Raw genomic sequence first — 15,724 nt, 5'->3', positions numbered from 1 at the left:
TCTGAAAGGACAAGTCTTACTGCCTGTCCCAAAGAGCCAAAAGGCCCAGAAAAAGTAATGTGCCCCAATAACAAAGTGTTTTGAAGCTGGTCCCTGGAGTCCACCTTCTCCTTCAGCTTGAAAAGGGCTGAATCCTTCTTCACCAGATCAAGGCTCACCAAGAAACCATGTTAGTTGGGCTAAGTCTCTTTAGCATCAGGCAAACGTAAGCATTGCCTTTCTTTAAAGGCAATTTAGTTCCTTTACAGCGTCACTGAACAGATATAAATGCAAGCCTCAAGCTCAGACAGGCACAACGAGCTGTCCAAAGAAAAATAATCAGAGACAAGATTTTGCTTCTGGGGGCAGGATTTTGCTAGTGGTTTTGCAAACACGCTTCCTTCTGCAAGAGTCAGGACGCAGAGGAAAGTTGAGGTTGGAGGCAGAAGAAAAATGCAACCAGTCAAAGCAATGATAAAACCCGTAAACTTGAGGAAAACTGAGAGAGGCATTACCCCAGAGGGTACCATTATTGCAGAAATGCTTTTGGTCCATACGAAAATATCTCCACCAGCTCTTCAAGTGAAAGGGAAATACCCCATTTTCTTCTCAATAGTCCAGAACTGTACGAAATACAGAATTAAAATCCAGAGGACTGGCATAGAGCAAACACAACGGCGCTATACATGGCACTTCGGATCCGGTTTCACCACATTCCGCCATATGGGATGGAATCGCAGCGGCATCAAACGTTTACCTAAACGCCATTAATGTCTTCTCCTAGCCAATATTTATAGCATACACACCAGTAGCTGCTGTCAGAGTGTGTATAAATGTTAAACTGAACTGTTAAAGAAACATAATGACAGATGTAGAGATGCTGAAGAGTGCAATCTATTCTAATTTATGATAATTTATTGCCATCATCTGGAGCCCTATTCAACAGAGAAAGCTGAACGCATCCCAAAGCGCGTCACAGGGTGGAGTGTAAAATTCCCCAGAAAAACTCTTTTAAGCCAAGCACTTTCATCCTAACGTTCAAGCCAGGCTTGATGGCACTTGTGTAGCAATCTCTGTGTGGGCGTAAGAGCGATGTACGGGCACCAGAGCCCGGCCTCTGGGCTGCCCAGAAACACACAGCTCCTATTGTAAGCTGCAAAGAGTGGGGAACTGTTTGTCCCATGACACGGCTTGGATCATTGCTGAGCCGCTACTTTTTTGGTGCAGAAAAGTATCTACCAGCTCCACAAGAGCCTTTTCGGCAGCGTGAACAACCAGCAGCACCTCCACAGGTGGCCAGTGCTAATGAGCACAGAAACAAGATGACGGAGAACTATTTTTAGGGATGACGGAGCTATTGCCAAGAGAGGGGGGGAAAAAAATAAATAAAATAAATAGAAGTAGGTGCAAGCAGAGGACGTGTTCAGCGCATGACCAAGCATTTGATGGACCCATCGCCAGCAGAAGAGCTTCTCCGCTTCACGGTGCAGCAAGGCCAGCCGGGCTGGCTTGGCCATGGGAGCCAAACCTCTCCTCGCTTCCCACTTTTCCGCTCTGCGGTGAGCCGAGCTTTTCCTGCATATGTCAGCCTGCTGGAAAAACCAACCCGGGCCGCTTTCCCAGGGCATGGCAATCTGCGCGGGCTGCAGTTTTGGGCTGGAACGGGCACCCTCGCTGCGGAGCCGACTGCCACGAGCTGCGGGGCAGAGCGGCAGAGCCAGCTTTGCTGGAGCATTATGCTGGCTCTGCCACCTCAGGAAAACTCCTCACCTGACCCAAAAAAAGGGTCCCAGGCACAAACTATAATCATGAACTACAATACAAACATGCCCCCAGAGAGGAGAACATGTCCAGACCACTGTCTCCTGCAAAAATTGTGGTTTCCATCAAAATTTTTTCTTATCCACTATTTCACTAAAATGACAATGTTTCCAGAAGATATTTAGATAAAAATTACTTGAAGGAATAATTATATATATATATATATATATATATATATATGAGGAAGGTCGTTTTTGTGTCTTTCTTCGCATGCTTCTAGCTCACTTACCTGCTCCTGTCATCAAAGGCCCGTCACCAGCAGAGCAGAGCAGAGGGTGCGTAACCGTATCTGCATTTGAAGGCTCCTCTGCACATTTACAGATCAGCTGCAGGGGAGCCGTTTGGCTGAGCACTGCTCGGTGCCCGGGACGCACGTTTTGCATTTCTGTATAGAGGGAAAAAGCAGCCTGCCAAACGCTCTCCAACTGTGCAGTTGGCTGGGAATAATCAATAAATGTGCCCTGCGCCCAGGCAGGGCCGGCCAGCACTGCTTCTGCTTTCTGATGGAGGGAATCAAATGTTATTAATTGTCCAGCTTGAAAATGATCCCGTGAACCAAGCTCAGCTCCAGGCCTGAAACCTTTCAATGGTAATTCTGCTAATTAAACTTTTCTCGCTGTATCGTTCACAGAAGTGGATTTAAACGGAAAAAAAAAAAAGGGATAGAATATGTTCAAAAAGCAGCTCTAGCGAGATGGCACTAACTGTTCATGAATAATCCCTCTGTCCACATGTCTCCGGTCACCGGCTCGTGATGCATTCAGTACTTGACAGCACGCATCTTCTGCGCTTTGATTCATACTCCAACACATCCCTGCGTCAGTGTGCAAGATTAAAGGGGAATATTGCTACAACACGACAAAAGACACTGTGTATATCAGCTCGCTGAGATCAAAGGCAAGCTGCAGCAAATAATTGAATTAAAAATATTAAAATTAAACAGGAAGGCATCCATTGTTTAATTTTTTTTGGCAGGCGTGCTCTAGCAAACCGGGACCTAATTCCACTCCAGCACGCTCGCTGCCCTTGTCGATGGCAACTGGGAGAGCTCTGCTGGATTTATCAGCTGCAGGATTTGGCAGCAGGGAGAATCCCACATTTGCTTTGGTTTGAGGGGAAGGTTTTGAAGCTCGGTCTCTTAAGAAAAAAAAAAAGAGCCTGGAAAAACTGTTCAATTCCAGTGTAAAACAACATACGCCTGCTGCGATAAGAAGCCAGTCTCCAGGATCAAACCGAACCCCGTTGGGCTGGGCAGGCTGTACCCGCGCGGTCCCAAGCGGGGAGCTGCGACCTTGCCCGCTCCCGGCCAGCGATCCCCTCGGACCGGAGCCTCCACGTGATGGATGCGGCAAATGGGGACAAGGGATGCGCAGCAGGACAGCGCGGCGAGTCCCGGACTCGCAGCAAGCCAAGCGCTGGACTTGTCACTTCCAAGCGACCGCCACGGTCTCCAAATCCCTTTCCCCAAGGCATCCCGATAGTCATGCTGTCTCCGCCAGAGGAATTCCCTGGAAAGGGGGAAATTGTCCTCTGGGCTGCTCTGGCCAGGAAGGTTTTGCTTCTTCAGTAGTGGCGTGTGGAGCACCCAAGATGCACGTGCCCAAAGATTTTGAGCCCAGTTCTACCATTTCAAGTGAAAAATACTTCAAATTTGCATTACCTGAGAAATTTTGGAGCAGGAAAAAGCATTAAGATCAGGAGAAGTGAGGTTTCTGAGGACAGATTCAATAAAGTCTTCTTTTTTTTTTTTTTTTCCTATTGAAATACAAATAGCTACCGAAGAACTGCAACTATAGATCACCTTGTGATGTACTTGAAGATGCTCTTGAGGATGTTAGACACCGGACTTCTTTTTGATAGATTTTTTGGGCAGAATTTCACCCTCAGTACTTCAGCTTTTCATGCACTTCTAAGTGAATATTCAGCCAGGCTGTTTGCAGCAGACTCCAGTATTTCTCATGGAACGAAGATCAAGCTGACAGGCTAGGAGTTCTGTGAGACCATCAAGTCAGATTTATTTCTAACAGTGGGCCTGGGACTATACATCTCCCATCTTCTGAAAATTCGCAAGAAGCTACTGAAATCTTCCTGCCCTACAATTTTTGCTAGCTGAATACACAGAAATGTCACCCCTGCTCAGGGACACACGTGTACAGATGCGCACAGGTTGCTAATGAGGCAACATTTAATACTGTTTGTTTATATGAAAGGTTCTTGGAAAATTCCTCCTTAGTTGGTTGAGTCCTATTACCAAACCATTTTAATGCCATAACTTATATCACAATTACATTCACTGAAAAAAGAGACATGATTTCATGTGATTTAAGCATTTCCTTAAGAACAGGGAGCAATATTAGCTTTCTAAGTTGAGACATGAAGTATCCTGAACATGCGAACGCTGCTTCCAGAGACAAACATGAAGTTTCTGCAAAGACCAGAAGATAGGACTGCAAATGAAACAAAGCAAAATCTCGCAGTTTGTCTATATTCAGTATTCTTTTGCCTTAGCCAAAAAGCAAGCAAGCTGTCACCTTAGCAACTGTGTCACACTTTGCAGTACATATGCCACTTTGAGCAAACACCTTAAAAGCAGCACCTCCACACTGTATGTCCTTTTTCCCTGTGTTCTTTAAAGCACTTTGCAAATCTCCCCCAGGAGTAAAAGCTCTTGAGACCCTTCCGGCCAGCTGCAGACAGACGGATGGACGGCCAAGAGATGTTTTCTACACTGCACCCCAGGACCAAAATAATACTCAACCATCTCTACACCATGCCGGAGGGGAAAGCTGCCCTTGCAGAGGTGTGATGGAGAGCATAGCACTTCCCTGCTGCTTTTCTGCTTGCTTGAGCAGGAGGCTCCTTCCCTCCGTAGCAAAGGGCAGGTTTCAATCACTGCTCAGGACTCCTGAGCCCTTCGGGGTCACACGCAGTAAACACCAGCTAACTCCGGGACTGCTGGTTCCACCGTTTGAAAGCATTTTATCACAAGCACTTCCAGTCCTCCCCCTAACTGCATCATCTGAATCTGGAGATGTCAACACGCAGGGCTTTAACCCAAGGCTCAAATTATGCAGATGCTGGTTTACAAGAGTGATGACTGAAACATCTCTCTCATAAAAATTGACAAGAAGGCTCTAACTGTGTATGTCTAATGGCACAGAACTCTACCACCGCATGTCTTCTTGCTAGTTTGGAAGTCAGATCGTTTTTGTTCTTCCTTTCACAGAAACCTGGTTTGCATGGATAATCAAATTTAGCATTAATGAGTCTCTCTCCCCATTTTCTATTCCTAATGCTCAGAGCAGCCACGTCCTCAGAGCGCCAGCTGATTCTGCCATCGACAGCGTGACTCCACAGAAGCAGATTTCACCACTTTCATTCAGGAATTTCTACAGAAGCAGCATCTAAATCCAAAAAACCTCCTGCTCTCTGCAGCACAGCTTCTTGATCACACGTGGCAATCTTACATAATTCTTTTATACCCAGTCCCAGTCATCTCGGGGCTCAACCTGCCTGAGAAGCATCATGATTTAAAGGAATTGTTAACTAACCTTTTAAAATGAAGTCTTTTACAATTACAATGGGAGCCTACGTGCAAATGCAAGCACATTTCAGACAAAAGATGCCTTTTATCTGGAAGGCGGCAGGCATTCCTGGCAGCACCACTGCAGATTATTTGACGACCTCTGTCTCCCAGCGCTCCAGAAGTTAGTTACTGGAAGAAATGCTGTTTGCTGGACATGATGTATTGAAGATTCAAAGTACAACATTCATAAAGGCCGATCTTCTCTGAAGAGCTCTGGAAGCTGTTTCCACAGACCTTAGCAGCACACACCAAAAAGCATCCTGCAAGCAGCCTCTGTCCATCTTTCACCAGTCTCCTGACTCTCACTTCTTCAACAAAGTTGTTCGCTTTTCTATGCTAGAGCATGAGGAACAGACAACTAGTCCGCCCGCTGAGCGCGTTTCGGCTCCCATTTCAGGGAAGATGTGTGGATCACCTCCTGATCCACAGCTTTTTTCCTTTATCTCCAAATGAAACACATACCAACATTCAAACTACAATGCGGCTAACTTGTGCCACTCTGAACTTCCACTCTTGTGCCACTCTGAACTTCTGGCTGAACTTCCAGACATTCAAGAAATATTAGCAAACAATAAACTCTTTCTCCTTGCCAGCATTTAAACCAGTTTAACAGTTCTTCTCAGACCTGCCAAGTTTAGGACAATTCTCAGTTCCCAGAAAAAATAGGCACAAAGATTTACACGTGAAAGACAGGGAGAACAACCAGCTTCAGGCAATCTGCAGACAAACACGAGACCAGAAAACAGAGCTGCTGCTCTTTCATCTGTCTTTTGTTTTTTTGGTCTTTAGGGCTTATGGTGTAAAAGCAAAAGGGCTGAGAATCACGAGGCTCCTAGAAGCCAAGGCTTGAAGGACACCACCCCATATTACAAGAGGGAAACCACACTGGTGCTGCTACTGCTTCTATTGCCTTTATCCCAGTGCCACTCACAGTGCCACATGCAACTTTCACATCTGTCTTCAAGGTGACTATGAAACCTTATGGGATATTTCCTGTCAGTTTGCAAAATAGCATAACAGAGCCTGTCTTCTAATGGCAATGTCCAGGTCTCCATTTGTCACAGTAAGAGCAACTTGTCAAACAGAGTTTCCAACAGCACAAGATCTGTGCCCCATTCAAACCCGATGAGGTGAACTCACTCCATGGAGTACCCTGGGCTTCTGCAAAATGAGCAGTGCTTTGGTTTTATTTCCTCAGCCACTGAGGATATTGAAAAGAAAATGTCACCAGCCAAAGCACTTTAGAACAAGCCCTCAATCTGCCAATGAGTCTCCCTGTGGCCTTTGTGACACCGCTCTGGGGTCACCTACTGCAGTTTTGCGGTGGCAATTTTGGTCTGCTCAGACCCGAGGTGTATTTTGCATGCATTATGCTAATCTGCCTATGAGAAATCCAGTTAATGATGGTTTATGGAGAAGGGTTACCTACATAATAATTATTTTTCTAATATTAAAATACCATAGACATGGATTTACATTTATTGATTAACTTCCACATGTTTTGTTGACCTGACCCTGCGCATGTACAATCTTCGAGGCAGCAACCAGGGTGAGGTTTTCAAAAAGGCTTAGATACCTAGATCCCAAGGAACATATCAAAAAAAAACAAATGAAAAAATCAATAACACATTTTAATTATGTTTGCGTATCCCACACACCAAGATGGGCTGAACACTGAACACAACATCTGATATTGGTGTTGCATACGCAGCATCAGTAGTCAGCAAATATGTTTCTGTTAAGGCTTTTCTCACAATATGAGGGTGAAGATGCAGGTGTCCATGCTGGGGACTAATCCAGCAAGATTATCCCACTCCATCCCCAGAAGAGCCCTGTCAGAACGTGCTGTGCTCATCAGAGCAGGCACCTACCTTCTGAGCAGCCAAAACCAAGCAAGCACGGGCAAGTGCAATGGAGAGGCTCAAACGCTTTGCAACATTTCAAGACTATATAGAGCAAACTGATGATCACAAATGTCTCATGCAAGAGTTACCTCTTTTTTAAAAAAATTTTGTTTTGTTTTTATCATCTAAAGATATCTAGGCTTTTCTAGGACACACTTGGAAGCATTCAGCTACTTATGACCATTCATATGCATGCAAATATAATCCAACAAAAGTGCTCCACGGCCAGATGAGCAATCAGCATTAGGACAAAAAGACAAGACTTATTACCAGTCTTTCAAGATTCAGATTCCCTTTGCCTTACAAAAAGGCATCTGTTTGCCAGGCAAGGGGTGCTAAACCTTCCAATTCAAGCAAGCTTGACTCTTGCCAGACCAGTAACAGCCTGCTCTTCTTCCTGGCTCACAAAAAATGATCACATGAAGGCAAGGAAGCCATGCATGAGGGTTATTTTGGCTCACGTACGCACAAGAAGACATACAGACACACACACAACTTCTAAAACTGCTTTGGCAATTTAGTTGTCTAATTTCCATCAGAGATGGATGGAGATTTGTTGTCCAAATGCCTGGGACTGCTTTGGAAATCTTTGGCACATCCCAAAAAGATGCTCATGTTTAGTGATTATCTGCAGTCACGCAAGGCCTGAGATGGAATTTTTGCACAAAGAATTAAAGCAACTCTTTAGACACACTGGGGTTCGTCAGGCATCCTAATGTCTGCCTCCAAATCGTCCTAACAAGGAAAGCCCCAGTGGGGTTTTTTAAGACTGCCACACGACTGGCAGATTAAAACCACAGCTATAAAACCCCTCCCAGACACATACATGGCAACACAACAGCAAATCAGCAGCAGCACAGCCCTGTCAGCAACAAGAATAAGGGGTGGATATGACTCACTTCTGTAAACACATCCATAAAATTGGTCCTGCAATCTGTAAGACTTGCCTCTGTCCCAATACAAGCAGCCCTAACAGAGCTATCCATATGTTTTTTGTGTCCAAAGGGTCCCCACACTGTGTTCAAGTCAGCCTAGACAGGGACAAGACAGGTGACTGTCAGCTTGTGCCCGGGGCAGGGAGTATTTTAAAACCACCACCTGCACGTCATCACCAACGTGATCATCCTGGCCAACGGTGGAGTTTCTGCATCTCCGCTCTTTAATGTGGATTACGGGAAAACGTGTTACGGAGGATCCTGCAGCTCCCGTTATTTTACACGGAAACCCGACAAGCGTCAGGATGCTTCGCACTGGGCTGGAGAAATGTTGCCCGTGGCCAATGGCTGCAAGGAAAGAGCAAAAGTCCTTGAGAACCTCAGCCTAACCATAGAGATCCTCCGTATTTGCAGAGGGATTTTTGCAGGTATGTACCCAGTGCTTCGTATACGTGTCACACTGCAGATACATGTGTCTAGGTGCCCTAGTTTTCAGCTCATTTCCTTTTGTAGGTCTCTAGGCAGGCAAAGGCTCTGTACAGCACACACAAGACAACTAACAAACTTCCTTCTAAAGGCATCCAGAGAGCCACACAACTGAAATTAATCCAGGCAGACACATGGAGACAAATAGTTTTTTTCCTTCTCCCTTCCTCGATCGTTATTGTCAGGGACAGGTACAGGACAGTCATTTCTCAAGAGAAGTTGCAATAGTGTCCCTGACATTGCAACCAGTTGCAAATGACTGTAATGCCACAGCAGCTAATCAGAAGCACACCATCTTTCCATGCAAAGATCTCGAGAAGAACAGCCAAGGGAATTAAGGGAAGCAAGGACAAAAATGGCTTTTAAAGAGCTTATCCCACCACCAGCACTTGCCAAGAAGCAGGAGAGACTCAAAACTGGAACCACCACAGACCCAGCTTGTACAGTGGTGTGCAACTCTCCAAACACAGAATTGGACATAAATACTCCAAGGACACAATATGACTGGGGCCGAAGTCTGAATTTTCTGGAAACATAATTCTGTTGCTTAATTGTTACTAGTTTGTTCATTTTCCTATATCTTTCCTGTGCCTGAACCACTGTTGTCTCTTAACCGTTTCTAAATCCAATTACTTTGCTGAAAATAAGATTACAAAGCACATAAGAGCCATAAATAAAAGCATATTACAGTTTCATGAATATTCAGAAGAGTCAGTGCTTATTTCAGCATCTTCTCTCTTTATGTTGGGTGATCATCAAAACAAAAGGCCAAAAAAGACTGGACAGTGTCCCTGCTCTTCAGGGACGTGTAACCTGTAACTTGTGTCTGAAGCTGGAATTTGCACACCTACAGATTGCTTCTGCAATGGATTCATAGCTTCCCACCCAGAAACCCCATTGCTATTCCAGATGTGTCCACATTCCCAAAAATATACACTTGCTTCTACAGCCATGCTGCTAAAATTAGGGTACAAGTTGCTTTCTCTGTGGCCCTACCGAAAGCGCCTGAAAGTGGAGATGCAAGCCCAAGGGTGGACTTGGCAAGGGCATCTCCAGGCCCCTCTTGGAGCAGAGCATCTCCCCCAGCCCAAGGGAAGGCCACCACGCTCACCGAGCGGTTTGATCCCACCTATCCCAAGGGATCCCAAACCAGGGCCAGCAGCTCCGCTCCTCCGCAGATGCGAGCTGGGATTCAAGTGGGAGGTGTTAAGAGGTGACACAAGCAGCATATGGGCGATAGTACACACACAGTAAAGGGGAGAAAAGTCTGTTTTCATCTTTTTTTAGGTGATCCAGAAAGGGCTTTCCCCACCTCTGTGACCTACCCTGCTTGCTTCTCACACTAGAAATCCAAAACTTGGCTTTCTGGGAACCAGGCCTAAAAAAGTGTAACTTTTCCAAGGGACTTCTGCACTTCCAAGTGCATAAGTTAACAAGGTCTCCCTTGTAGACCTCAAATAATCTCCCACAAAAGATAATAATCATTTTATTTGAACTCACTTTCCCAAATCCCAAAGCTCTACATAAAAGAGCAAATATCTGTGTTCAACCCAGCTCTCACACCATTAACACAACACCAGTCACACCTTCAGACAGGTTATTCCCATAAAGCTCTGAAAAACTCATCAGTGCTAACAAGAACAGTTTTTAATAAATTCCACCGTCATCAGCACTTTTTGCATTAAAAAAAGGAAAAAAGAGGGGAAAAAAAAACCCTCTCACACATCATTTAACACTTGAAACGAAACAGCTGTAAATCCAGCAATTAGCAGTGTAATTTGACTGTTCTGATCAAGTGCACCAAAGGCTGCGAGGCTGCTGCGCAGTTTGAGAGCTGCCGAATCTGCTGGAGCATTTGGCTTTCTATTTATTTATTTATTTATTTATTAAGTTTAAGCAGTAACTCATCCAAAGAAACGGGTCTGAGGGAGAGACAGGCGTTTACGTGCGAGCGGAGAGGGCAGGTGGAGCGGGATGGCAGCCAGGAGACACGGTGAGAGGAGATCGAAGAGCGGAGCAACGCGAGGCCACGAGGAGAGCTGCTGTTTGGGGAGCCCAGGGAGCTTTTCGAGCCTGAGAACATGACTCTGAGACGCCGTGACCAGGGTATCACACACAACAGAGAGATCAATCCTCCGCACGCATATGTTTAGAAATGGAAAAGAACAATTTCTCAGAGTGCCTTAAACTGAAGCCCACTACACCCGGGCTTCCTCCTTCCTTATTGGCCTCCCAGACCTCTCAGCAGCATCAGAAGAGCTCTGTTTACATATGTGCTTACATATATGTTTACATGCACGCACATGCCCAAACACACCTGGTGTGCAGACAAAACACTCGGGGGAGTTTCACTTGTGGGTTTCCACCAGGAACAAGGCAGTTTTCACATTTGGTGACCAGGAGAAGTCACAGAAGTAGAAGACCACAATGCAAGAGCCACCGTCAGGAGCCCAAGGCCCCCATAAGAGATCACCTCGGAAGGTGGGTGGTTCAGAGCCCCCCGTCTCACAAGGTTTGCGAGCACCTTGAACGACAAAATGGTCTCGAGCCGTGGGCGCACAGCGTGGGGTACGTGCGGAGCCGCTGGTGGCCCCATAGCCACCGCCTTTGGGCCACCCCAAAGGAACGTCCCAGCACGCGCACCCCGCAGCGGGCAGCCGCGGTCCCCAGAGCGGGCACCGACGCGTGGACGCGTCCCCTGGGCCCCCCGTCTTATGTAAGGGCCCGGTCGCGCGGGGAGCGTGATTAATGCTCCCTGACGTGTTCTGAACTTTCCGTTCGGAGCCGCTCGCTCCTCCCGCGCACCCACTGGCGATGGATGTCACTTGACCTGCACACTTCGCTACGGATGAGCATCACGGGCACCCAGGGCGACGCCACTGCGCGTGCCCCCCGGCCACCCCTGGCCCCGACCACGAGTTGGCGACACGGGGGTATCTGGGGGGACAGACGCGGGTACGGTCAGCGCGGGGATGGGGGGAGCCGCGCAACCCCTTCCCCGCCGTCCGCGCAGCGCCGCGCGCTTTGGGGCAAGTCTCCGCGGAAGAAGCGCAACGCGACCACCCCGAGCACATTCCCAAATAAATAAATAAATAAATATTAAAATAAACAACCGCGCGCGGTCCGCGGTGCTGCCCCCCCTCTTCCCGCCCCCACGCGCGGAGCGCCCCCGCCGCGACTCACCCACTCGAGCAGGCGGAGGAAGGCGAGCGGCTCCTTGAGCACGCGGAAGGCGCCCGCGGAGGCGAGCTGCGGGCACAGAGAGACACGGAAAGAGCGAGAGACACACGGGCACGCACCGGCGCAACCTCCGCGCACCCCTCCCCGCCCCGGCCCCGCCGCCCCTTCCTCCTCCTCCTCCCCGCTGCCCGCGTACCTGGTCCACCGCCTCCATGGCGCCCGCGCCGCGCGGAGCCGCCCCGCGCTGCCCGAGCCGCCGCCGAGGCGCCGCGCTGCCCCCGCGCGCGCGCCGGGCGGAGCGGGGCCGGGCGGCGCGGGGGGAGGCAGCGCAGCGCGGCGCAGCGCCCCCCCCGGCCTCCGCGCAGCCCTCCCGGGGACGGGGCGCCGCCCGCGCCTCCGCACCCCCATGGCCCCGCCGCTTTTCACCCTTTAAACTAAAGTATTTTTATTTTTTAACCATCTTAACTATCTTCTAACTGTTTTAACTATCTTTTAAACATCTTTTAACTATCTTTTAAACATCTTTTAACTATCTTAACTATCTTCTAAACACCTTTTAACCATCTTTTAACTATCTTCTAACTATTTTAACCATCTTTTAACCATCTTTTAGCTATCTTTTAACTATCTTAACCATCTTTTAACCGTCTTTTAACTATTTAAAATAGTTAAAAAATAGTTAAGGTAGTCAAACTATCTTAACTATCTTTTACCTATCTATCTTTTAACTATCCTTTAACTATTTTTATTTTTAAGCTATTTCCTTTTTTTTACTATTTCTTAACTCTTTAAAACTATTTTTAAACTACTTTAACTTTTAAACTGCTTTAAACCATTTTTAGCTATTTTTAAAACTATCTTTAAAACTCTTTAAAATATTTTTAAGCTAGTCTTAAAACTATTTTAAAACTATTTTAAACCATTTTAAAATTATTTTAACTAGTTAAAACATTTAAAAATATGTTGTTAATTATTTTTTATTTTTTAACTTTTTAAAGCTGATTTTATTTTTAAATTATTTTTATTTCTTTAACTATTGTTTTTGTCAGGGATAGTAGCAAAAAAAAAAAGAGGAGGCAATAAGGGGAAAAAAATATACAGGGGTCACTGTCTCCAGCACCTTTGAAAAGCAACTCTTGGTGATATTAATATTATTTTGACTTCTGCCAGCCCTGATTGACCCTGATTGCTCCCTCTATCCCAGCCCATTGCTTCTCCGGGCTCCTCTCGCCTCCAGGGACACAGCCCAGCCCCAGGGACAGAGGCGCCAGCCCTCAGCGACAGCAGCTCCAAGGCCATCCCACCGCTGCCCTAAGCGGCCACACGAGTTTCTGTAGCATTTCCTTGACAGCAGAGCTGCGTTTTCTTTCCCGCCTTGACCTCATTTCCCAGCACATCCTTAATAACGCATCGACACAGCCCGCTGTGGAGAGCACTGCTTCCACAGTGGCCATCACCCATTCCTCCCCACGCTGGACCACGGCAAGAAGAACTTGGCCATGGAGCCGTGTCCCACCACAGCAGAGGCTTGGGAAAGGGCTGGGGCTTCAGTTTCCTACTAGCAGTTTTTGCACCAGAGTTAGAAACTGGTCAAGTGCCCCATGCAGCTGGACCACCACATTCCTTCCTGCAGAAATTTTCAGGCTGGATGGCTCACATCACCTGCAGCTCATTTGCACAAGCAAATACTTAAATTGCAGAAACTTGCTGCAGAAAGTTTCATTTTCAAGCAATTTCACTGCTTGCTGTTTACCACAACTCTCCCATGCTCTTTCATTTAATAGATACTTCTCATATTAGAGCAGACTTTCAGCTGGGGATATATTGAAATAACTCAGGAACAACTCCTGAAAAATTAAAAAAAAAAAAAAGTCTGGAGCATTTTTGTAGAGGCTTAACCAAGCAGTAAACAGTGGGGAAGAAGTGGGGAATCGTTTTTTTCTCTTCTCAATTTTATTAAGAGTACATTTGTGAAGGAACAAATACCCAGTCTGCATGGACCATTGTGGAGACCTAATCATCATCTCCTAGCATACCCCAGAGATTTTTAGCAGCACTAGCATTCACTTTTTTTCAGAAATTGTCAGAAAAATAAAAGTACTTGTTACTGAAAAGTAGTATTTTGACTACTATGAAAGCTCCACACTTGCAGATTGCACCCTCTTGCAGCCTGGCATGGTTTTCTCAGCTCCTGGCTCACTTCACATGCCTGAGCTCCGCACAAGTTCTTCACAATGCAATTTGCATTCCCTTCCTGCTGTCCCAGGTGGGTTTTTGGTACCCAGCCATCCCCGTCACAAGCTCTCCATTGATTTGAAATCCTTGCAGAACTGCAGCATCAACCTGATTTTACAGTCAGCACTTGGTGCCTCTTCTAGCCTTCATTAAGTCTTCCAGATCCAGATGGCTATTAGCATTTGTACTTCAATATGGCAGAATGTGTCTTTTTGGCTTTCACAGCTGCTCTCTTTACACAATCCCAGTTAGCTGAGAAGTCAGAGCATCTCCTGGCTACTTCTTTAGCCTCTCTGAGGTAGCACAAACCTTGCTTGACAAATGACAAGCATTTTTGAAGCTGTGTAATAAAAAACCACTCCTAAACATATGTTAAAATTAGCAGGCATGATAGATCAGCAATTATTGGAGAGAAAGCAAGAAGCTCCACACTAAAATTCAGTTTTATTCTAAAGTAGTCATTTTTTCACACCTGAAAAATGTCTGTGCTTGGCATGCATTAATCAAAAGATAAAGATGCCATAGAGGTGCACAGTGGTTTAGCTTGGCACACAGAAGGTGGAAAACCTCCTCATTAACACTAGTATTGAATAATTACATATGTTAGAGGTCATATTGGCAGAAGAAGTATCATGAGGTACCTGCCTCACATTCTGGAAGAGGTTTTATCCCAGAGCTTTCCCAAAAGGTACCTGCTAGACCTCTGAACTTCTTCCCCCTGACCTGCCCAAAGGCACAATCTGGGAAATCCTTTCCGATGGTGCCCCAAGCACCAGGCCAGTCAAGTTAGGCATTTTCCCCCTACGCATGTGGTCCACAGATCACAGGTGGACTAGAAAGTGTTCCTCTATCAACATAGTGCATCCAGACCAGGCATTAAATGTAGGCCTGATACATGTGTATATGCACCCACCACCCCCTCATAAAAATATTAAAAATTGAAAATGTGTTTCAACTTATATCTAAAAAACACAAAGTCTATGGCCAACAGGCCTCATCCAGGCTGCAGCAGCCAAGGCCAGACGGCGGGGTAGCCTGCTTGGGAGCGCCTTTAAAGCAACTTTTGCTAACACCAGTGCTATTTTTTTTCCACGAGCAGTTGGGTGTGGAAAGGAGGTCTCGCACGCACGCTAGGAGGACCATATGGCGCTTCGCACACCAGATTTCCCAGCTACAGCCAGGCCTCAGTCTCACACCCTACCTGTCACTCTCCGAGACACGCGCTGCCGAGGGTCGCGTCATTCGCACAGGGCTCCGTCAAATTTGTTCGCGGCATGAGGCAAATCGGGGCGTCACCTCTCAGAGCTTTCCGCTGTTTTTAAAGCCACCGGTCTTCCCGAGGAGGTTGCGATGTTTTTCCCTGTGGTTGCATTCTGCACCAAGCATCCTCGAACCTTTCCCTGGCCCCGAGTTAGCTCTCCCATCCTAGTGCCAATTGCCGGTCATTGCATGGCTGTGCTTTGTCTGCTTGATGTCTTCACTCTCAAATTTTAATAACAGATAAGCAAGAAAATAGGAGGCCATGGGACAGCCAAGAATTTTATCTCAAGTAACCAAAAAGCATGCAGGGAAGATCTGTGGGTGCTCCAGAAGCCTCA

At 46.6% G+C, this 15,724-nt stretch overlaps 1 protein-coding gene across 1 annotated transcript in view; it reads right to left on the bottom strand.

The window, feature by feature from the left end:
• SYNPR (synaptoporin) overlaps positions 1 to 12,169 on the bottom strand; it is an 82,114-nt gene extending 69,945 nt beyond the window's left edge. The window contains exons 1-2 of the mRNA XM_088528279.1: positions 12,088 to 12,169; positions 11,895 to 11,960 (exon numbers count right to left, since the gene is read on the bottom strand). Of these exons, the coding sequence (XP_088384405.1) occupies positions 11,895 to 11,960; positions 12,088 to 12,105 (84 nt within the window). The 5' untranslated portion in view covers positions 12,106 to 12,169. The remainder of the gene's footprint in view (positions 1 to 11,894; positions 11,961 to 12,087) is intronic.
• Between the last annotated feature and the right edge of the window lie 3,555 nt (positions 12,170 to 15,724).

The sequence above is a fragment of the Tinamus guttatus genome, unplaced genomic scaffold, assembly GCF_059628265.1.
Source record: "Tinamus guttatus ecotype Peru unplaced genomic scaffold, ASM5962826v1 Tinamus_guttatus_pri_ptg000307l, whole genome shotgun sequence".
Lineage (NCBI taxonomy): Eukaryota > Metazoa > Chordata > Aves > Tinamiformes > Tinamidae > Tinamus > Tinamus guttatus.
This window is presented reverse-complemented; position numbering and strand designations above follow the sequence as displayed.